Source organism: Nuphar pumila, chromosome 5 (assembly GCF_984573655.1).
Source record: "Nuphar pumila chromosome 5, dmNupPumi1.hap1.1, whole genome shotgun sequence".
NCBI lineage: Eukaryota > Viridiplantae > Streptophyta > Magnoliopsida > Nymphaeales > Nymphaeaceae > Nuphar > Nuphar pumila.
This window is the reverse complement of record NC_143253.1, coordinates 137978431-138003587: the sequence shown is the minus strand read 5'-3', so window position 1 is coordinate 138003587 and position 25157 is coordinate 137978431. Positions and strand designations below refer to the sequence as shown.

General features: G+C 38.2%; 1 protein-coding gene across 2 annotated transcripts in view; it reads right to left on the bottom strand.

The window, feature by feature from the left end:
* LOC149838978 (protein ESSENTIAL FOR POTEXVIRUS ACCUMULATION 1-like) overlaps positions 1–25157 on the bottom strand; it is a 56161-nt gene that overhangs the window by 18313 nt on the left and 12691 nt on the right. For both annotated transcript variants that reach the window (XM_090006911.1, XM_090006912.1), the window contains 2 exons: positions 23005–23805; positions 20091–22887 (listed from right to left, as the gene is read on the bottom strand). In XM_090006911.1, the coding sequence (XP_089863037.1) occupies positions 20091–22887; positions 23005–23805 (3598 nt within the window). The remainder of the gene's footprint in view (positions 1–20090; positions 22888–23004; positions 23806–25157) is intronic.

Genomic DNA, 25157 nt, shown 5'->3' with positions numbered 1-25157 from the left:
ATTGTAACTTTGATGATGATCAAAGAATTATTGATCTTAATGTTGAAAATGAAGAAGTTCATAGAGATACTAGTATTCAATATTCCAGGCGACAAGAGTCTAATACTCCATGTGCACTTGAGAAATATTCTAACATTCCAACTAGACAATCATCCCGAATCTCGAGGCCTCCAGAAAAGTTTGTATCATACGAGTCTTTCTCACCCACATATAAGGCAGTTATTGCATTAATTCACTCATATGAAGAACCATCCACATATTTTCAAGCAAAAAATGATATCAAATGGATAGAAGCCATGAAAGCTGAATTAGATGCACTTGAAAAGGCTTCTACATGGAATATTCAAGATCTTCCTCCAGGGAAGAAAACTATAGGATGTCGATGGGTTTATAAAATTAAAACCAAGAGTGATGGTACTCTTGAAAGATATAAAGCCCGTTTAGTAGCCAAAGGTTATGCCCAAGAATATGGGATTGATTATGAAGAAACCTTTGCTCCGGTGGCTCGTATGACTACTGTCCGAACCTTAATTGCCTTAGCTTCTATCAAAAAATGGTCTATTTTTCAAATGGATGTCAAAAATGCTTTTTTAAATGGAAAGCTAGTTGAAGAAGTATATATGAAACCCCCTCCTGGTCTAAGTATTCCTAAGGGTAAAGTCCTTCGCTTAGAAAAAGCTCTTTATGGACTTAAACAAGCACCAAAAGCTTGGTATGATAGGTTTAGTCGTGTTATGATTGATATTGGTTTTCAATTCTGTTTAACTGACACTGCTTTGTTTATTAAGAATTCTGATGCAGGGATCATTGTGTTTCTTCTCTATGTGGATGATATGATCATCACCGGAAGCGATAAACAGGGAGTTGAAACAATCAAAACACTTCTTAAATCTCATTTTGAAATGACTGATTTGGGCTTGTTGAGATATTTTTTAGGCATTGAAGTTGCTTATTCTCCTAGAGGATATTTATTATCTCAGACTAAATTTGCTTTTGATATTGTTTTCAGGTCTGGTATTACTGATGATAAGAAAGTTGACACTCCAGAAGTTGTTAATGTTAAAATGAAGATTGATGATGGAGAACTTCTTGCAGACCCTACTCCTTACAGACAGCTTGTCGGGGCACTTTCCTATCTATCCATTACCAGACCAGATATAGCACATGTTGTTCATACAGCAAGTCAATTTCAACATGCTCCTACTTCTGTTCATATGGGAGCAGTCATGCGTATTATCAGATACATCAAGTCCTCTCTTTCACGAGGACTTTTCTTATCTTCCTCCTCTTCTCTTGATTTAATTGCATATACTGATGCTGATTGGGGAGGTGATCCCAATAACAGACACTCAACCACTGGCTTTTGTGTCTTTTTAGGGGAATCATTAATCTCGTGGAGGTGTAAAAAGCAGCAGAAGGTATCTCTCTCATCCACCGAAGCTGAATACAGAGCCATGGCAACCACGACCATGGAAGTAGTTTGGCTCCGACGACTGCTTGCTGACATGGGAGTTGAAGCAACAAAGGCTTCACAAATGTGTTGTGACAACAAAAGTGCGATCTACATTGCCAGTAACAAAACATTCCACGAACGCACCAAACACATCGAAATGGATTGTCACTACGTCAGAGAGGAATATCTACACGGGATAATTGATCTGCCATATGTCACTTCAGAATATCAGTTAGCAGACTTCTTTACAAAGCCTCTCGCTGCTCCCCGATTTCACTTTCTCTTAGACAAACTTTCGCTCATTGTACCGTAAGTTTGAGGGGAGTGTTAAAATGTAAAACTGTACATATATGTATATATAATAATATTATATTATTATATATATATAAATACATTTTTAATTTCTTTCTTTTCTGTATTTTTTTTCCTTTATTTTTATTTTTTGTCTTTATGTCATCTAGTTCAGTTTGAACTAGAATGACTGTTGCTAGTCAAGTCCTGTCCAGACTTGACTAGCAATAGAGCTGTTGGACTGACACAGTCCAACAGCTCTTAATAGAGCTGTTGGACTGACACATTCCAACAGCTCTAAATAGAGCTGTTGGACTGTGCCCAACAGCTCTATTGAGTCCTCTTTCAGCTGTGTATATAAAGGGGTGCAGCCCCTCTTGTATTTTACCCCAATGCTTCTTAAGCAATTGGTTTTTCATATCAATAAAGAATACATTTTTATTTTTTTTTTGTTTCCAGTTATACCCTTTTTAAGGGTTATGCTTTAGTGTCATTCTTGACACTTGCTCTTGTTAATCAAAGCACGTGTTTCGAAGATCCCCATTTCATTTCAGTTGTACTGGGTTTTACAGAGACATGCATAAACAAGGATCACTTTAGATTGATTGATCAACGTATTTAGTTGCATTGGCCTAAAACAAGGCGTAACAGCTAATCTTGTGTAGCGTCCCTTACGAGTATGGTGCTCTTGAAAACGAAAATGGAACAAGCCATCCAAGAAGGGTTCCAACAACAAGGGCATTATTATGTCATTCATACTAGCTTAGGTGAGTATCTTGTCAGAAATTTCAGCAACATCTCCCCTATTTAATGAAAAAATCGCTATGTTCGTTTTTAGATAGATGTGCACCGTTGTGCGTACTTTGTAACTTTCATGGTTTATTAGAAACCTAAGCCTTAGTTGGGTCTTACACTTAGATGATTACGTAAATACGATTTTACACAAATCTGAAACTTTTCCAATAAGGGTTTTTCGCCAAACAATATTTTTAACGAGGCAAAGCATTTGGAATCGCTTTGGACGATAGGGATCGGTCACCATTTGTATGCTTATTATAGCGCAACTATATTTAGTAAAAACAAGAGCTTGTGCACATAACAATGCGATGACAAAGTAAAGTGTGTAAAACAAGACCCGGTGAATGAAACCACGCATTGAGATAAGTAAAGTGTGTGAGCAAGGTCCGGTAAATAAAATCACGCATCAGACTAAGTAAATTTCGTAAAGCAAGAGCCCATGTGCACATAACAGCTTGACGACAAAGGCCCGGTGAATGAAACCACGCATCGGAACTAAGTAAATTGCATAAAACAATGTATATGTATGTTTTTACATATATATAGTAAATAGAGTAGTTGCAAGGATATGCGCGTAGACACTGAAGCAAGCTTGTAGTGCCCTAGAAGGCGTAAACCAAGGACTAAGACCTCATGGCACTTAGTTCACCATAAATATCGAGCGATAGTCACAAAGGTACAAGCGTAAACACCGAAGCAAACTTGTGGTGTGGTGCCCTAAAGGGCGTAAACCAAGAATTAGGACCAGACATTATTTTAGAAAGGTGTACGATAAGGAAAATCCCACCGTACACGAAAGTTAATCCACCAAATAACTTGAAAGAGAGAGGATGGCGTGCAAACATACCAAAATTTGGCAGTGGTGGCTTAGTGCAATGTTAGAGGTGCTCCTAGGTCGTGGCCAGCACGTCCTTATATATGGTACGGTCACAACCAAAAGTGTATTGTGCGAAACTTGTCGACGCGGTGAAACAACGAGGTATAGGCCAAAAATGGATTGAACTTAGTTGAGGTCCAACTAGGTTCGAACCTACCTCAAGTAAGCTAGACTAGGTCATATGGTTTGAACTTAGTTAAGGAAAAGATAGAGGAGGTCAAGCTGTCAGGGCCAAGGGATCTTGACTTAACTAGGTTCAGTCTAGGTCAGGTGGGTCCAAGCTCACCTCAAGTGGGCTCAGTCTAGGTCAAGTGGGTTTGACCTAGGTTAAATCCAAAAACAAAGGAAGAGAGAGAAATGCTAACATGCTAAGTCAAGTGGACTTGACCCAGGTGGACTTAGGCTAGGCTAGACAGGTCAACGCTCATCTCAAGTGGGCTTGGTCTAGGCTAGAACCAAGAGAAAGAAAGAGGAGAGAGGGAAGAGAGAGGATATAGAGAGAAAGTACAAAGAGGGGAGGATGATTTTTCTAAAGGGAGTCTCCTATTTATAGGCAAAACTTTGGATTTTGGATGTGTATAGGTTGGATCAGATTCATCTAGCCCATCTGATCCAAATTCAAACTTAAGGCTAAAGTAACATAATGGCATCCATATCCCTCAGGGACTCACTTGATATTTTCATGAGATATTTATGTGAGCCCTGCTAAACAAGGAGTCTTCACGATGAGCTGTGCAGGAAGAGAAGAAACAAAATAATGAAAGAGGCGTCTCCAGGAAGAAAAGACGTCAGAGAACAGTTGCGTCTATCAATGCATTAATAATATATTGATTACACAATTTTAGGGTATAAAAATACCCTTTACTATCGTAAATTACATTACATACTAACTGGATCTTGACCCGGTTCAGTACATGGATCGGGTCGGGTCCTGTACATACATAAATTAAGTCCAAGACCCAATGACAACTTCTTTTCAGCCTCCCTCAAGTTGTGCATGGTCCTGGACCATGAACAACTTGCCTTTTAGAAACCAAAATTTGTCCTTTGTCAGCCCTTTGGTGAAGATATCAGCAACTTGCTTTTCAGTTCGCATAAACATGGGCTCAATCTCCTTTTCTTCAACTTTTTGCCTAACAAAATGTTAATCTATCTCAATATGCTTTGCTCGACTATGATGAATGGGATTGAAAGACATATTGATGGCACTTTGATTGTCACACAGTAGCAGTGACCGAACAATTGGTTTTCCCATTTCCGTTAGGAGATGCCTTATCCATGTGGCTTCAGCAGTGGCAGCCATCGATCTGTATCCAGCCTCAGTACTTGACCTAGCAACCGCCTTTTGTTTTCTACTGCTCCAAGATACCATGTTCGATCCAATGATGCTGCAATAACCAGATACTGATCGTCGTTCATCTGGATCACTCGCCCAATCAGCATCAGCATAAATGATGATCTCATGGCCGCCGCCTGGATCTAATCTACTTTTCTTGTATACCAGCCCATCACCAATTGTACCCTTCAGATAACGAAGTATTCGTTTGACTGCCTCCATATGTGACCTATGAGGTTCATGCATAAATTGAGACACCTGATTAACCGAATACACTATATCGGGTCTAGTAAAAGTCAGGTATTGTAGCATGTCAACTATGCTACGATACTTAGTGGGGTCTCCATATATATCCCCTTCTTTAGAACTCAGTTTCTGATGAATGGCACTTGGAGTTGCTAATGGCTTACAATCTGTCATGCCTGCCCTATTGAGAATGCCCAGCGTGTATTTGTGCTTAGTAAGGGTGAGTGTATCACGTCTTTTATCAACTTCCACCCCAAGAAAATACCGCAGCTCCCCCCCAGATCTTTCATTTTGAATCTCTGACTTAATAACTTCTTTATCTCCTCAATGTGACTTTTGCAGTTCCCTGTGATGATGATATCATCTACATATATCAATAGTAGAGTAGTGACATCTCGTTCATTGTAAATGAATAACGAGTGATCCAGAAAGGACCGAGAAAAGCCATGCCTTGGTATCTCTAGTGAAAAACTCTCGAACCAAGAACGAGAAGCTTGTTTTAATCCATAGAGTGCCCTTTTTAGTTTGCATACATACTGCTTGGCGTCTCGTTCTGCATACCCAGTGGGTTGTTCCATGTAGACTTCCTCTTTTAAAACCCCGTGCAAAAAAGCATTTTTTACATCTAACTGGCTCAATGTCCATCTATGTACAATGGCTAGACTCAACACAATACGAATGGTTCCCATCTTAACCACAGGGTTGAAAGTTTCATCGAAGTTTTGTCCTTGTTCTTGTGTGAATCCCTTGGCAACAAGTCTAGCTTTATACCTTTCGATGCTTCCATCTGGTTTATACTTTATCTTGTATACCCATTTTGATCCAATGGCATTTCTATTTAGTGGTCTAGGCACAATCTCCCATGTCCCACATTCATGCAAAGCTTCCATTTCTTCATTCATTGCTTCGACCCATCTTCTAGAACTTGCAGCTTGATAGAGCATGAGAGGCTCATTCTCTTTATTTATGGATGTCAAGAACAACTGGAAATCCAATGAAAAATTTTTATAGCTTACCCACCTGTCAAGCGGATGTCGAATCCGTGAGGATCTTCTGATATCCGTCATTTGTAGAGCAGGGTCAGAAGGACCCATATCTGTACAAGGAATGAATGAGGGCTCTTTCTCTCGCCGGGTGTATACAACACCCTTATACCTTGTTGGCTCCAAGTCTTGTGTGACAATCTCTTCTCTTTGAGTTGCATTTGTTAATTCTTCATTCTTCATATGTCTCCTTTTGACTACAGTTTGTTGGGCAATCTTCCTTAGCACTGGAGAATAGTTCTGAATTTAACCATGGGTAGCATACCTCAACACTGGGACTTGAGTTAACAACATGGAGACTTGAATGAGGCGTCTGATCATCAAAATTCATTTCATCAAAAACTATATTTCTCGATATTTTGACGCGTTTACTCAATGGGTCATAACACCTACACCCCTTGTAGTCTTCAGTGTATCCCATAAACCTGCACTTTAAGGCTTTGTCTTGAAACTTATGTCTCAATGAGCTATCAATGTGAACATAGCAAATAGACCCAAACACACGTAATTCATGGTAATCGGGTTGTATGCCAAATAGAGAAAAATATGGTGACTTATTTTCTAAAATGGGCATGGGCAGTCGGTTTATCACATGAACTGTGGAGTGAAAAGCTTCAGTCCATAGTGCTATAGGAAGATGGATCCTGTGCATCATGCTCATTGCACTCTCAACAATATGTCGATGCTTCCTCTCAGCAATCCCATTTTGTTGAGTTGTATGTGGGCAAGACACTCTCCTCTTTATCCCATTATGTTGAAGAAAACTAACAAAATCACTAGAGACGAATTCACCTCCTCCATCACATTGGAAATTGAGAATGTTGATAGAGAAATGGTTTTGAACAAAGGAATGAAATTTCTGAAACAATCCAAAAACTTCTGATTTGTGCTTCATGAAAAATATCCAAGTATAACGTGAATAACTATCAACAAAAATGAGATAATATTTACTGCCAGAAAGAGAAGCAATTGGGGCAGGACCCCAGACATTAGAACATATGACCTCAAAGGGACTTGAAGCTCTCTTATTAATGGAATTGAATGGCAAAACACGACTCTTACATAAATGACAACTAGAACACTTTATATCAATGACTTCTGAACTCAGACTGGACTTAGGAATGAGATTATTCGAGACAAGTTTTTCAATAAAATGACGACCACAATGACCCAGACGACGATGCCAAAGTCTTGGCTTATTACATTCAGAAATGGCGAACACAAATTCAGAAGGAGCGAGAAATTAATGTTGGTGAGGCTTCAAGGATGAATAGTCAGAATGAACAGAGGAAGGATCTTCTTGAAAGATGTACATGTTGCCCCATCTTTTTCCCTCAGCGAATGTCTTCCTCGTGCGAAGATCCTTAACATAAACAGAAGAGGGAGTGAATTCAACTGAAGCATTAATATCGTCAACAAGTTTTGAGACAGAAACAATGTTCTTCTGAATATTAGGAGCATGAATAACATTTGGAAGATTAAGAGAGGACTTGGACATGGGTATAATGGCATTTCCAATATGTGAGATGGAATGATGAGACCCATCTCCCGTGACTATGCTATTCTTACCAACATAAGGAGTGAGATTCAAGAGTTTACCCGCATCACCCGTGACATGAGTCGCTGCTCCAGAGTCGACATACCAAGTGTCATTATCATTTTGCTTCATATTCAAGGCTGCCAACAGCAACTCTTTTACTTCTCCATCCCTCCTAGCCTCTGCTTGTGGAGCTTTTCCTTTGTTTTGAGAATTGAACCAACAATTTGCTTTAATATGCCCTTTATTACATAGAAAACAGGTGGGAACGGGCCTTTGTCCTTGTATATTGGGCGTGGGAAGTATACCACGACCTCCAAAGTTTCTCCCTTGACTTCCCTTTCCTCGAAAGAAATTTCCTCTACCTCTACCATAAGTCATTCATGTGGCCAACACATCTTGAGTTCATGAATGTCCATGAATGTCTTCAGAAGATCCTTTCAGAGTCATTTCATATTGCAATAGTTTGGCACGAAGATCTTCAAATTTTGGAAGTTCTGGTAAACATAATAAAGCCGTCGTCATAGCATGATAATCTGGCCCCAATCCACTCAAAGTTTGTTGTACCTTATCCTTTTCACTGACGAGACACCCCACAATAGCCAGCTGATTTGTGATGCCTTTCATTTTGTTCAGGTATTCCATAATAGACATGGAAGATCTGCGAATATGTCTGAACTAGCTTGTCCCACAGTTCTTTGGCCGAACAATCATCAGGAATGGCTACAAGAACCTCTTGTGAGAGAGTTGAAGTGATGTATGCCACTAACGATTGATCCCTTTTCATCCAAGCAACATACTCTGGATTCTTGAGCAAAACAATAGATTGCACCTCTTTATCGTCCGTCTTTTCCTGCGAAGTGAACTCTGGAGGAGGTGGATCTGATCCATCCAGATGACCGGAGAGGTCCTGACTCCTTATAAACGGAACAATCTGTCTTTTCCAGGTTAAGAAGTTGGAATGATTCAGTTTTTCAGAGACTAGTTGACCAAGAAAGCTAGAGGAGAGGCCTGACTGCGGATGGGGGGAATCCATTTGAGAAGAAAGTGAGTTGTGACAGAAATCAACCCAGAGATACGAAAGAAAAAAAAATTATGACAGAGGGTAAAGGTTTGACAAGAAATGAGATGATATTCATGTTAAAATATATGTAATACCTATATTTATATATATATATATAATATAGTTCTCATTCACTACCCGATAAGGGGTAGTTTTGTAATCTCACCCAATAGGGGCATTTTAGACTTTTTCCTTTTCTTCTTTTTTCCTTTTTCTTTTTCTATTTTTTCCTTTTTCTTTTTTGTCTTTTTTTTATTTCTTTTTGTGCATTTAATGCACAGCCATTGGGGGCCCCAACAAAGAGTCGTTGGGCCCCCAACGGTCACAATTGTGACCGTTGGGAGCCCAACGACTCCTTGTTGGGACTCCCAATGGTCCCTCTCTCTTGCTTTTCTCTAACTCTCCCTCACTCCTCTCTTGCCTATAAATAAGTGGGGTCTCCCCCTTTGTAATGGGTGGCTTCTTCAAGCCCTTTTGTGCATTTATAAGATTTTATGCTTTCTAGCCATTATTGGCTTTTGTGTATGTCCTCTTTTGGACTTGTTCTTTGATTTCTATGTGTGAATGTCCATTGTAGGACATACATTTCTTTTCCGCATATTTCATTACATGGTATCAGAGCCTTGGTTGTGCTCTTGATTCATATTGCTAGTTGTCTTGTTTTATCTCTCTTTGTTTGTCCTCCATTCTTGATTATATAATGGAAGGAGAACAAAAGATTGATCTCTCCTTCAAGCTCAATGGTACTAACTACATGATGTGGGCCGCCGCCATGGAGAACAACCTCAAAAGTAAAAAGCTTTGGGGATACGTTATGGGCACCATTAGGGAACCTCAACTTCAACTTACGAAAATTGATGGTGATCAAGAAAAAGCTCTAGAAGGAAATGCTCGCATGAAAGCTATTGAAGATCACCAATCCAAGGTAGAAGATTGGGAAAGTAAGCATGCAAAAATTCTTGCATGGTTCATGAACAACGTGGAGTTAAAGATTTGCGCCAACATTGCTAAATTCCGCCTAGCAAATGAAGCATGGTTCTTTATGAAAGGTATGTATACCCAAAAAGACCTTGCTCGTCAATTCTTCATCCAAGAAAAAATTCGTACCATTAAGCAAGGTGAAATGAGTGTAAGAGATTACTATAGCACTCTTGGCCCTTTGTGGGATGAGCTATCCCTTCTTGAACCCAAATGGGTATCAAGTGAAGATGTTGAAATGAGGAGAGAACAAATGGAGAAAGAACATTTTTTCCAATTTTTACATGGGCTTAGGCCCGAATATGAACAAGTTAGGTCCTCCCTCCTTCATAGATCCAAACCACTTCCATTGGAAGATGCCATAGCCGAAATATGCCAAGAAGAAACACGTCTTGGCATGATTAAAGGAGGAGATGAAGTTCTTGCCGTGTCTAAACCCGACAATCATATGAAAGCATATAAGCCTCCACACTTTGGGAGGCAAAATAACTATAATGGCAATTATAGGAAAGCCATTTGCCATCATTGTCAAGAACCGGGTCATATAAGACCTAATTGTCCAAAGATAAATGAACCTCCAAAAGGTAAAGTTGCTATTATTGAAGAAATCCCACAAAAGAAGGAGGAGACAATGAAAGGGAAAGAGTCCTTCTCCCTTGCTCAACTATCCGAAGCACTACAAATTCTACTCAAGTCGCCATCAACTTCGGGAGCCGCCATTGCCTCTTCTTCTCCTCCAGGTACGCCTTCTTGGATCCTTGACTCTGGAGCATCTTTTCATATGACCCCTATTGAAAATGGACTATCCAATGTATGTAGCAACTCCAAAAATTCCTTTGTTTCCACCGCCGATGGTACCTCTTTACAAGTTAAAAGTTTTTGAACCTTAGATTTTTCAAAAGATTTTTTTGTGCCAAATGTAAGAGTAGTACCTCAACTTAATTTAAATCTTTTATCGGTTTCCCAAATATGTGATCATGGATGTGAAATCTCCTTCTCAACCAAGGATTGTTCTATACAGGATCTCCAGTCCGGGAAGCGGATTGGGCAAGGCCATAGGAGGGGAGATCTCTACTACATGACCCACTTGAAACTTCCTACTAACTTATTTTGTAATCATGTCCAAGATAAAAATATAGAAACATGGCATCAAAGACTTGGACATCCAAGCTTCTCAAAAATGTACTCCTTTCCCTTTGGAAAGAAATTTTGTAATGAGAAACATTTTGTTTGCAAGAGTTGTATTTTTGGAAAAATGAAATCCACCCCATTTCCAAAGAGAACATTTGTGTCAAAAAGACCCTTTGAATTAGTTCATTCGGATGTTTGGGGTCCTTCTCCGGTCATATCAAAAGGAGGATACTCATATTATGTTACTTTCATTGATGATTTCACTCGATATGTGTGGATCTATTTTCTCAATCTAAAATCCGAAGTTTTTAACTTCTTTAAAAAATTTCATATGATTGTCAAAAATCAATTTTCAACTAATATCTCCATTCTTCGATCCGACTTCGGTGGAGAATATCTATCAAATGAATTTCAAGAATATTTGGAAACCAATGGAATTTGTCATCAAAGGTCATGTCCTAGGACTCCCCAACAAAACGGTCTAGCCGAAAGAAAGCATAGACACATCTTGGAAACCACTAGGACTCTTCTTATTTCCAAAGAAATTCCAAAATGCTATTGGGCCGAAGCCGCCTTAACCTCCACTTATTTGATAAATAGAATGATATTCTCATCCCTACAAAATATATCTCCATATGAAAAACTTTTTGAAAGAACACCCGATTTTAATAGGTTAAGAATTTTTGGGTGTAAGTGCTTTGTCCTTACACATAAAAGAGATAAGTTATCTCCCAAGGCTATCGAATGTGTGTTCTTAGGATACGGAGAAAATCAAAAGGGTTTTAGGTGCTTCGATCCCAAAAGCAACAAACTATATGTATCCAAAGATGTAACATTTTTAGAAAATGAGAACGGTTTTGAGAAAAATAAAGATATTGATGAAAGCGAATATGCTTTCTTATTTGATCTTCTCTCTCAAGAAGATGTAACTCCTCACGAAGAGGATGTTCCTAATGATTTAGAGGATACTCCTCTTAGTAATGTTGAAAATGCAAGTAATGATGTTGAAAATAGGTCCATTCAAACCTATGCTAGGCGTGGTCAAGAAACTCCCATTAGCGCTTTAGAAAAATATTCTCAAAATTCCAACATAGAAGAAACCTCTTTAAGGAGATCTAGCCGGATCTCCAATCCTCCTAATAGGTTTGTTTCCTATGAGTCCCTAACACCTAAATATAGGGCATGCCTAATTGCATTACACTCTTATCATGAACCATCACACTATAATGAAGCCAAAAACATTCCTCCATGGGTTGAAGCCATGAAACTTGAACTTAGTGCCCTTGAAAAGGCTAAAACTTGGGAAATAACCTCATTACTCACTGGAAAGAAGTCTATTGGATGTAGATGGGTCTTCAAAATTAAAACTAAAAGTGATGGGTCATTAGAACGTTATAAAGCTAGGTTGGTAGCCAAAGGATATGCTCAAGAGTACGGAATAGACTATGAAGAAACCTTTGCTCCCGTAGCTAGAATGACTAGTGTTAGGACTCTTATTGCGGTTGCATCCGTTAAAAAATGGCCTATCTATCAATTGGATGTTAAGAACGCATTTCTTAATGGCGAACTAAGTGAAGAGGTCTATATGGATCCTCCACCAGGAGTATCTATTGGTGAAAACAAAATTCTTAAACTAAAAAAGGCACTATATGGGTTAAAACAAGCTCCGAAAGCTTGGCATGACAGATTTAGTACTGTAATGACTAGCTTAAATTTTCGTTCATGTTATACTGACACTGCGTTATTTGTGAAAAGTGCAGGGTCCTCTGTAGTTATTCTACTAATATATGTTGATGATATGATCATCACTGGAAGTGATGAGCAAGGAATCCATGATATTAAGAAAATTTTAAAAGAAAATTTTGACATGTCTGACCTTGGTTTCTTAAGATATTTTCTAGGTATTGAAGTTGCATATTCACCTCGAGGGTACATCCTCTCTCAGATGAAACTTGCTGCTGACATCTGTGCCAAGTCTGGAATTTCGGATGATAAGAAGACAGAAACCCCTGAGGTTATCAATGCAAAGCTGAGACTGGAAGATGGGACACTTCTTGAGAATCCTACTCCCTACCGTCAACTCGTTGGGTCTCTGACATACTTATCTATCACTCGGCCAGACATAGCTCATGCAGTTCACTCCGTCAGTCAGTTTCAACATGCACCTACAACTGTGCACATGAGTGCAGTCTTAAGAATTGTCAGATATATTAAAAACACCATAACTAAGGGAGTTTTTCTTTCCTCTTCATCATCCCTTGATTTAATTGCTTATACAGATGCTGATTGGGGAGGAAATCCCAATGATAGAGTCTCAACCACTGGTTTTTGTGTTTTCCTAGGTGACTATGATTTCTTGGAGATGCAAGAAGCAGCATAAAGTATCATTGTCCTCAACTGAAGCGGAATATCGTGCAATGGCCACTACAACCATGGAGCTTGTGTGGCTTAGAAGTCTCCTCTGTGATATGGGCATCGTCATCTCAATTCCTTCGAAGATATGTTGCGATAACAAGAGTGCTATCTATATTGCAAGAAACCACACCTTCCACGAGCGTACTAAACACATTGAGATGGATTGCCACTATGTTCGAGATGAATACCTAAAAGGAACCATAGCACTGCCCTATGTCACATCCGAGTACCAGTTGGCGGACTTTTTCACCAAAGCTCTTGCTGCTCCTCGTTTCATGTTTCTTCTCAACAAGCTTTCCGTTGTATCCCCGTAAAGCTTGAGGGAGGGTGTTAAAATATATGTAATACCTATATTTATATATATATATATAATATAGTTCTCATTCACTACCCGATAAGGGGTAGTTTTGTAATCTCGCCCAATAGGGGCATTTTAGACTTTTTCCTTTTCTTCTTTTTTCCTTTTTCTTTTTTGTCTTTTTTTTATTTCTTTTTGTGCATTTAATGCACAGCCATTGGGGGCCCCAACAAAGAGTCGTTGGGCCCCCAACGGTCACAATTGTGACCGTTGGGAGCCCAACGACTCCTTGTTGGGACTCCCAATGGTCCCTCTCTCTTGCTTTTCTCTAACTCTCCCTCACTCCTCTCTTGCCTATAAATAAGTGGGGTCTCCCCCTTTGTAATGGGTGGCTTCTTCAAGCCCTTTTGTGCATTTATAAGATTTTATGCTTTCTAGCCATTATTGGCTTTTGTGTATGTCCTCTTTTGGACTTGTTCTTTGATTTCTATGTGTGAATGTCCATTGTAGGACATACATTTCTTTTCCGCATATTTCATTACAATTCAGATAGAAACCAAAATAGAGGATCGAATATACTGTTTCAGAACTGTGTAAGACACACAGTAGATCTGAAATAATGTTCAGTTATGTGAGGCAAACAATAAAAAGCTAATGTGGATAGAGGAAACGAAAAAGAACAAATAACCAGCAGGAATAAAGAATGAAGAAATAGAAAGAGAAGCTCGGCTTAAATAATGTTCAGTTATGTGAGGCAAACAATAAAAAAAAAAGCTAATGTGGACAGGGGAAACGAAAAAGAACAAATAACCAGCACGAATAAAGAATGAAGAAATAGAAAGAGAAGCTCGGCTTTTGCGTGATACAGGAGAAAGAGAATCAGATTCACGTGCCTAAACTAATCACGTGGAGAGTTAGGAAGTAAAACACGAGGAGAAGGACCAGGTTTATGTGATTAGGCAGATCGCGTAAAAAGGGAAGACTCGACTTTGACCTTTGCGCAAAAGGGAAAATGATTAGAAACAGAATCCAGTAGGTGATAACAGTTAGCAGACTGAATATGATTCAGATCTGCGATGGAAGGGGTGGAAGAGAAATAATAACTTGACCAGAAAGATGAAAAAGATGAAAAGAAGAATAACATGTCGTCGAGAAGAGGAAGTCGACTGTTCACGTTGACAAAAATGAAGTGAGAGCAGCTCTTCACACCCAGAAGTCACGTGGCTATGATACCATGCTAAACAAGGAGTCTTCACGATGAGCTGTGCAGGAAGAGAAGAAACAAAATAATGAAAGAGGCGTCTCCAGGAAGAAAAGACGTCAGAGAGCAGCTGTGTCTATCAATGCATTAATAATATATTGATTACACAATTTTAGGGTACAAAAATACCCTTTAGTAGTATCGTAAATTACATTACATACTAACTGGATCTTGACCCGGTTCAGTACATGGATCGGGTCGGGTCCTGTATATACATAAATTAAGTCCAAGACCGAATGACAACTTCTTTTCAAGCCCCACCACATTTTTGTGAACCCCGTGCATTTTCGGGGTTTCGTTAATACTTTTCGCAAAAAAAAGTTAGTATATCATTCTCTTCATCTCGACAAGACGAAAAGAATTGGCTCTACAAAATTCTCCAATTTTGCCCAAGGAGTGAGATATGGCTCTATGACTATTTGTGTGTATATCCCTTAGGATATATACATCCTAAGTATAATTGGCTCTGCGAAATTCTTTTGTTTCGCATTCCAGGTTAATACAATAAATTTACATAAAACTACCTCTTATTTTTATTCAGAATTTTACTGAAAATTTGTGGATCTTACATATGGTCACTGGTTTGGTTATTGATGACATTTGTGTTTGATCACTTTTCCTACGCGCTGATATACTCGAATGTTGAGGATTTTGAGTTAGAGGTCAAAGAGGTGATTGTTTGTGGTGAGCAAACTAGTGTTGAGATTTACAAATATCATTTATTTTGTTATGATTTGTTGTATATGGCATATTTAAAATCTCTCCATGTGTTTTTTAATTTTTTCCACTATTCGTTTTCCCTTGTATGGAAAATGGTTATTCATTGAAAAATTTTCATGCATTTAGTGTGAATTCTCTCCTTAATAAAATTATTATTTTTTATGTGTGTCTGCTTGGTCCTTAGTGGATTTCTATGTCACACGGAATCTTTAAAAGGGTCGTCGCACCTACATCGATGCAACACGATGCAAGTGTGGGTGCGGCACCCGATGCACTCAAATACCCCTGGGTGTGATCAACCCGCACCCGAGGTTATATTTGACCAAAATAGATTTTGTCAACTTTAATTGAGTCTATTTTGGTCCAAATTTAAAAACAAAAAAATGGGTTGGGGGATTTAGGGAACAATCGTGTCACCCCCCTCCTCCTCCTCGACTCTGACTCCTCCCCCTCCTCGACTCTTGTTTCGACGATGGTGACGGCAACGACAAAGGGCCCCCCTCCCCAACTCCTCTCCTCCTCTTCCAACAATGGCAACGGCGACGAAGACGACTTAGGTATGTCTCTCTCTCTCTTTGTTCCTCCTCTTCTTCCTCCACCACTTTCTCATCTCTTTCTTCTTCTTCTCCTCCTCCTTGTCTTTCTTCTTTTTCCTTCTCCTCTATTTTTTCTTTTTCTTCTCATCCTCCCTCCGCCTCCTCCTCTCTTTTTTCTTCCTTCCCATCCTCATCTCTTTCTTATTCTTCCTACTCATCCCCTAGTTGGCGCAAGGGCTGAACCCAGGCCTATTGGGTTAGGCTCCTGGGTTCGGTTCTGCTAAACCTAAGCATGGGCCCTGGTTTAGTAGAACCTAAACCCAAACCTAGGTTCAGCAGAACCGAACACAAGCCAACAGATGGTTGTTTTTATTTTATTAGTGTTAACTTAAAACAATTACAAATTATATTTATATATACCGGCTCCGCACCCTCGCAACCAAGTTTTTTTAAAGTACTGCATCATTGCATCCGCACCCGCATCAACACCTGCACCTATGTGACATAGGTGGCTTTTATGCTTGAACCCATATTTGGGTTGTGTCAGTGACTCTTTTGCCTCTTGTGTATGAACCCTATTGGCTTATCATGCATTATTATATGCATTAAATATGCTTTAATTGCATGTTGCATATATATGTTGAAGATATTTAGATTTGTTTCATGTGGGTTATCTTGCATTTTTTGATTAATTTAATTAATTCTTCTTTTTTGTGAGCTCCTTTGAGTTCTTATATTTAATATACTTGTGTTTTGATTGATGAGTTATATCTTATTTGAAATACTCAAGCCCTTGGGACTTATTGCATAATTGTTTATATTTTATTGAAATTTTATGTCTAATCTACGTCCATTATTTATGTTTTCTTGAAAAATATACTGTTTTTATGGTTATGATTATCTAAACGAGAAATTCTTTAAAATTGTTTTGAAGTATATTCTCTGTGTCTATTTTAATGGCTATTGCACCTCGCTTGAATTATTGCTAACGTTTCTAAAATTTTTAAATCATTGCTTAAAGTGTTTATCTTACTCGCTTTCAGAATTGTTCAGTTTATAGTCCCTTTATGTTTTGTTGTTCAGTTTATAGTCCCTTTATGTTTTGTTGGCGTACTTAACCATCCTCTCTGATATATATATATATATATATATATATATATATATATATATATATATATATATATATATATATATATATATATATATATATCTTCTACTTTAATGTGTTATTCAAAATCATTGTCACTGGTATCGCCGATATATTGAAAATATCGCAACATTATCGGCTATTTCAAGGTAGCCAATAATATCGGGAATATATCACGATATTTTCTAAATATAGCAGACAAAATATCAGGATATTATTGTGTTATTTTTTGGAAAAAACTCTTTTTTATTTTAAGTTTGCATTTCCTATTTTTTATTCTTTTGTATTTCAAAACATTTAAAACATGTTTCCTTATATTTTTGAAAGAAAAATAATGTAAAACTTATTATTTTCTTAGTTTTTTTGTTGTTATTTATATTTTTCCAATTTTTTAAACTCCCGAGATTTATCCACTTTTGAAAATCTCTTTGAGAAATACCCAAGCTGAGAAATTACCTTTAATGATACAAGTGACTATGTTCAAAATATATTTGTTTTGAAGCTACATACATATAATCTATAACCATTTTTTAACTATTATGTTAAAATGTTTCCTCTTTAAACTATTTAGTTAGGATATCTTCCTGTGTAGTTGAAACCTTTGTTTTTTGTTCTCTTTGCACGTTATTAAAGATGATATGAGTTAAGAAAGAAATTTTGTTTTTGATGTATCATATCATGAAGATGGAGATAGTCGATGAAGGCATTTAGTGAAAATTATCAACGAAGACTTGGATCATCCCCGCTTTCACTTCTTGTCAAATTATCCAATCATAAGTTTGACGGGGGAGTGTTAAGTTGTAATATATATATAGATATAGATATAGATATATATATATATATAGATATATATAGATATAGATATATATATAGATATATATAATTTACATTGTACATATACATATATATTCATATATATATGTATATATATATATGTATATATATTTAGTATTTATGATGTTGTAATAGAAAATACCCATTAGGGGTATTTCAGTCTTTTTACAGTATTGTAATAGGCTGTGCCCATTAGGGGCAAAATTGTTTTTTGTATTTTTCTCTTTTATTTTTATAACTTAGCAATTATGTTTAGGGTTGAGGGCATTTAAGTAAAAGGCCCATAGATTTGTTGGGACCTCCCCCGCGGCTCTATCTCTAGATGTTGGAGAGGTCCCAATGGCTCTATATTGCTTGTGTTGTGTATAAATAGGGGTGTTCCCCCTCTTGTAAATTGATGCTTTTACTAAGCATTCTATCTCAATAAATGACTTATTTTTTATGTTTTTTGTATTCTTTGTGTATGCCCATTAGTGCCTCTTGTGTTCTTTATGTGTTTGCCATTGATTGGCTTGTTATTAGTTCCTTTATGGACTTGTGCTTGTTCACATTTAGGCTTCGTGTAGCCATTGCATGCACTTGAATGCTTGTATGTTGCCTTTGGCATTTGTATTGTCCCGTGTAGGACTTGTTCTTGTGCTTGTGCACATTATGATTTGCTTTCCTCTTTATCTCATTACAACTTCTTCTTTCATCTATATGCCACCACCACCCCCAACAGCTCATTCTTTTTCTTGCCATTGCTCATGCATATTACATTCTCTCACGTCTCCCACAACCACCCATCATTCTCCATTTTATTCTTCTTTTTACCTTCTATGATGCCCACATTTGTTTTTTCCATTCTTTTATTATATAAACATAGTAGCGATTAAGGGACTTCAATAACAGGCAGAGTGGAGAGAGACTAGGTGGCAGCCATTGCTTGCTGCAACAAGAGCACTGGGTAGAGAGAGAGAGAGAGATTTTGAATAAAACAGGGTGAAAATATAAATTTGACATCTTAACCATAGCTGAGATAATATTAACCCAAGGTAATCTACTAACCAGTCTGTTTTTTATTACTAGAAGAAAGGTTAGGATTGTTTTCAACAATCTGAAATCCTTAGGTGTGCTTTTTAATTATTACCCATTGTTTAGGTGCTATTTTAAAAATTTCCCAAAAAAATATATTGAACCATCATGTGTGCATCTAAATCCAGTTTCTAAATAAAGGTGCATTCTTTTCTAATGGTTTTTCATAAACACAGTTCTTTTCATTTATTTGCTGGGTATAGAAGTGCATATGCAAGATATACACAATCTTAAAGGCTTCAAACGCATGCACCCACTTATGTATACATGCATATAGAAATGGGAGCGATTAACTTCCACGGACTTCCATAAAGCAACAAGTTTGCCACAAATTTATACCTTAATAAATATTTAAAAAGAAAAAACTCATTGGTTTTGATGGAATAATGTCATCACCATGAGCACTTTAATGATTATATAAATGAAACACATTTTAAAAAGATTTGTGCGTCCCCAAAAGACAACTAATAGATGTGTTATTTAATTTATAAATTTACCGAAATATCCATGTTGATGACATCAAAATCACCAAATCATTTTCAAATTTGTTAAGGGTATAAGTTTTGGTGAACGACTGAACGTGCTCACATCTGACAGCACCCCGTATATGACACATGAACTGTTACACATGAAGTGTAACATATAACATCTAAAAACAAGTCTAATGTAGAATCTGAAGTTTATTGCTGACTACTATCTTGGCAACCGGACAGTAACCAATAGTTTGTGGAGCTAGGCCTCATCATCTACTTGGAAGGGTGATGGGAAGATGAACTAGACCTTGACACCAGGGAGTATGAAAAAACGGTTTGTCATTCAAAAAAATAAGAAACCTAGTAGAGATCATGAAAGAAGATTGGGTGCAGCTCACTTTCATAAACAAGTATCACACCCAGTGTACAGTTTGGTTGGTTAAACAAGCTAAAGCTTGAACCTGGCCCAGAGAGATTGTTTAAAATCCATTATCAGAATAAGCAACTATATGGTTTGTGCTCCATGTCAAACAGAAACAATGCACATTATCATTCCAAAAATTAGGGAAGTGAACTTACTGCTTAGCTTCTTGTTTTGACTGCTCCAAGGGACCCCAAAACAGATCATCTTCAACCCATGATCTTGAATGAGCAGAAGCAACTGAATTGATTGGGATAGGTGATGCTTCTTTTGATGGTGACAATCCAGATATTTGAAATGACGAACTACTATGTCGAGCATTCCTATTTGCTTGGACTTTTGGTGCGGAAATTTGAATTTGGTGCTGAGCAGAAACGGTGTTTTTCTCTTGCTCTTTCTGGATTTCTCTTAACGATGTGGGTTTGCAGATTTTTTCTGCATCATTACACCAGGCAGGAGCAGGAGCAGGAGCAGAGTTCGTCTGATCCCCCTTCCATAGAACAAAATCCCCTAATGAAGGGCCAGATGGTGGAGCAGGCAAGACTTCCTTTTCTTGTTGCATTTGGCGTGAACTTTTACCTTTGTCATTCGGAATGGATGCAATAGGTGGATCAGGAGCAACAGCAGAAGATAGTGTCTTTGTGCCTGTGCCCTTGGATTTTGTTGCCTTTTTACGATTCTTCTTGGTATCCTTTGCCTCAACAAAGTCATTGATATTGTTAGAATAAGTTACTTCTTCAAGCTGTGTTAGTGGCAAACCAGAGCCTCTTTCAACATGATTAGAAATATCTAGTTCTCTCTCAGCAGTCTTGGCCAAGACTTCTTCAGCTAACAAGTCATGTAACTGGCTTTTCTTGCTCTTAGAATGTGAAGCAGCCATAGAGTTCCCCATGGCTCCCTCTTGTTTATTGTCTCTAGTTATTTTAGCATCTGAGTTACCAAGAACACCAGCCCAGGCTGTAACTGATGAAAAACTTGAAGGATTTGCAGATGTTGCAACTTCAAGAACCTTTTCAGCTAAAGCCCTTTGTTGTTCCTCTTGCTGAATTTCTAGCAGGGACTTTGGCTTCAGGCCAGGTGCAGGTTTCCAAGAGCAATGGCTAGAATATGTCTGAATATCACCTTTCACAGGTTCCGCTTCTCTTGTAGTATCCTTAACCCCAACAGACTCCGCAGAATCTCCCCAGCCATTACCTGGGGATTGATGGATAGGAGTAGCATCTGCTTGAAGTGACCCATGTTTTGCATCTAACATCTCTTTTGAGGACATTGAAATGTTCCCCATGCTCATCCCCTCAACATCTTGCTTCAGTTGCTGGGAAGGAATTGCCTTAGATGGCCCCTTTCCTTGATCTAAAGAGGACTGCACTTTCAAATTCTTTTGCTTTCTGGATTTCTTTTCCAAAGCTTTCTTCACCTCACGCCCTTCTGCACTTTTGATTTCTTTAGCAGGAGCATCAGCACGAGATTTGTCTTTTGTCAAGTTTGACTCTTTAACAGCGTCAAGTGGTAAGGTTTCCTTCTCATTGCCTTTTTCAGAAAAAGAACCCTCACTCCTGTCGATCACGTCAGAAGTGGGAAGTGATGTAGCATCCTGTGAAGACGCAGAGTTTAGCCCAGCAATGCTTTCATCAACTTTAGACACATAATCTGATTGAAGATTTTGAGACTGTTCCACAGCAGAAAGGGATCTAGCTAAAACTTGATCATTCTTTTGAAGTAACAATTCATCTGGTAACTTTTTCATTGCCTCAAATGCCTGTGATGTGATCATAACAGGAGAGGTATCGTCCACAGCCAGTGATGGTACAGATGCAGATTTCTGGCTAGCTTGTGCAAAGGTACCTTGACCTCCCAAAAGCAAAATATCCCCACAAAGATGATGTGGTAAGGGCACAGGTGAAACATCGGAATTAACAGAGTTAACCTCCAAAGATATTTGTGATGGCAAACCTGAAAACCTGGCAATACATTCATCAAGTGAAGTACTGAAGTTCTCAGTGACACGAGTTTCTTGTGAAGCGGGTATGCTCTGAACAATAGTTTGTTGAATCTGCGAATTAACAGGAAATGGTTCCTGAAGTTGCTGGAGCATCCGATTATCTATAGAGGCATATCCTGGTGAAACAGCCGCAAAATGTTGGCCATATGACAATTCACCAAACTGCGGCTCACTTTGATGCTCTGACAGGACCTGAAGAAGTTGCTGCTGCTGCAGCAACAACTTTTGATGTTGCTCTTGCTTCTGTTGTTGAGAAAGTAATATAAGCTTATCCAAAAGCGATAAATGGTTAGGCAATGCTACCTGATGATTTATCTGAAGTTGGGAGAGCACATATTGTTGCTGCAATGTACTTAACATCTGTGGATCCTGAGAAATCCCAGAAGAAAGAAGCTTTTCCTGTGAGGCCATACTGGAAGGATGACCTACAAGTTGAGTGGCCACATGTGAAAAAGATGACAAATGCTGAGGAGGCACCGTCTGCTGCTGAAAAACATAACTGGGTTGTGAACTGAAATTCTGCATATAATGCACGTCCACCTTATCTTGAAGAACATCCAGTCCACTTGGAAGATTATTAACACCTGATCTAGTATCAGGGTAATTTAACCATGGGGCAGCCCCACTATTGACAGCAGAAGCTGAGGTTTTTTCAGCAGTCCCTTGTAGGACAGACAATATGTCCACAAACTGTGAGTTATTAGGCATCTGAACAGATCCGTCTGATACCCGAGGAAGCAGGTTTGAGTGTGAACTAGAAGAATTTCCCAAAACCTCTGTCTTCCGCATCACAGGAATTGTATCATCTCCAGACCAGTAAGGGAATCTACCTGGAAGAGGCCCCTGACGATCTGATGCCATTCTCTGAGACAATAGATAGTTCACATCAGTTCCACCTTCAGCTCCAATGGCCTGCAGAACTCCAGTGTTACTTCCAAGGTACCCTTGAGAGCCTACAAGAAAAAACAAAGCACAGCATTAAAACATTTCCATTCCATGAATATCATAAGACGCTCTTGTACATGAACCTCTGTGGCTTTAATAGATATAAGTGATCCACAGGAACAAACCTTCTGGTGGGGTGAATGTTTCTCTTGAATTTTTCATGCTTCCAGACATTAATGACTCCAAAAATCTATTCTCCGTTTCAGTTATCAACTCATATCTGTTTCTTTGCTCATTTTTCTTCCCAATTGTGGCATCAACAATCTCACTTTGTTTCTGTACACCAAATCCCGGAGGTGGCCCTACCTGCGTTCGTAGGTGTGGCATGATGTCTCCAAGTGATGAGAATGGGACATCGGCCAGAGAATTGGCCAAACGAACTTCTAGATCCAAATCAAAGTATCCTGCTTCAAACCATCCTATCAAATCACTCCCTGTAAATGGACCTTGAATCTCACCTTGAGGATCTTTATAATAAAGGGACAGATCCTCTGGAGGAATTTGCAGACGTGGTTTTTGAACAGCTGTCCTCTCTTTGAAAAGAAAAGCTTCTTCCCTACCAAGCATCATACCCGCTTCCCTTCTGTCAAAAAGGTCAGGTGTGACATTTCGGCTAATATCTGGTTGAGGATCCTCCATGGATTGAGTGTTCCACTTATGATTGTAATGTGATAATGGGACAGATGGATCATTTCCCCATTCAGAATCTTGATCCTTCCTTCGCTGTGGCCAGTCCATCTCAGATGTTTTTGGCCTACCATCATCCGTCCAATCTCTCCGTTCATTAAAAGGTCCACGTGAGTGATCTCCAGTTGAATGAGTCCTCCGTGGCATGCCTGTATTCACAAAATTATTTTCCTGCATGCTTGTATCTCCGTGGCTTACTTCATCTGGCTTCCTAGGAGCAGCACCTTCAGACCTGGAAACTGCAAGACTAAAGAAGCTTTATATGAAAAAGGAAAAGGAAACAACATTGTGTTAAGATGGATATATATATATATATAGTTTAATATAATATATATATATATATACACACATATAGTTGTATATATAAATTATAATATAGTCAACTTAGGTTGACTGTTTCTAGCGGTTGGAAAGGGTCCCACCGCTAGATTTCTAGCCGTTGGGTACTCCCCTTTTCTCTCTTCTCTACCTTCTTCTCTATAAATAAGTAAGTGTGTGCATGAGTGAATGATGGGTAGTTCTAGATATTTTTTAGTGTTCTTGAGTGCATTTTGTAGTGAGGTTTTTATGTATTTATTTTTTACGTATTTTATTGTTCATTATGAATGAATTCATTTTTGAAGAATTAAGCATGATTCTTGTTTTCTTATTAAAAATTGTAAAAATTATCATGGGATGTATTGTTGAGCATATGATTGCACTACATTCATTCTAAGATTTCATCTTCTTTATTGGATTTTTTATTTGAAACTTTGTCTTTTCAAATCGGTTCTTTTTATGAACTCACCTATTTGGAAAATGATTTCCGTGAGTATTTATTGCCTTCTTATGGCATTTGTTGTGTTCATCACAAAATTTTATATGATTCATCATTTCTCTTGGCCTTGTTATTTTTTATTTAGAGATGTTGGGGTGAGTTGTGTGCACCTAGTTTTATGTCAGTTTAGATTGTCAACTTATAGTTTAGCTCTAACTGACACTTGTTTGATCTCTGGATCCGAGTGTGTTGTATAACTCATTTGTTGTATGGTCATTGTTATTATAGATGATTGTAACTCTATTTATCGGTGATGACTATCTATTTTTTAAACCATGGTGTTTCGAAAGATGGTTAAAATTGATAATTTTACTGATAACATTAGTGTGTTTTCATTACAAGCTTTCTTACCTTTTGTGTTTTCTACTATTATGCCTCTTATCTAAGTGTCATTATATGTATACAAGATATGCTTATTCACACCTCCCTGTGTGATTTTAACCCATTGTTGTTTTTATACTCTTGATCTAGTTGTTGATGCACTTAGTATTATTATACGTAGACAAGAGATGTTTCCTCACACTTTTGTGTGTGATTTTAGCCCATTATTGGCATTATATTCTTGATCTAATCACTGATACACTTGTTTTGTACTATCATTATATGTAAACAAGAGATGTTTATTAACGCCTTCATGTGTGATTTTAGCCCATCATTGGCATTATATTCTTGTTCTAGTCGTTAATACACTTGTTTTCAAGTGTCATTATATGTAAGCAAGAGATGTTTATACACACCTTCGTGTGTGTCTTTGGCCTTTTAGTGGCATGATGA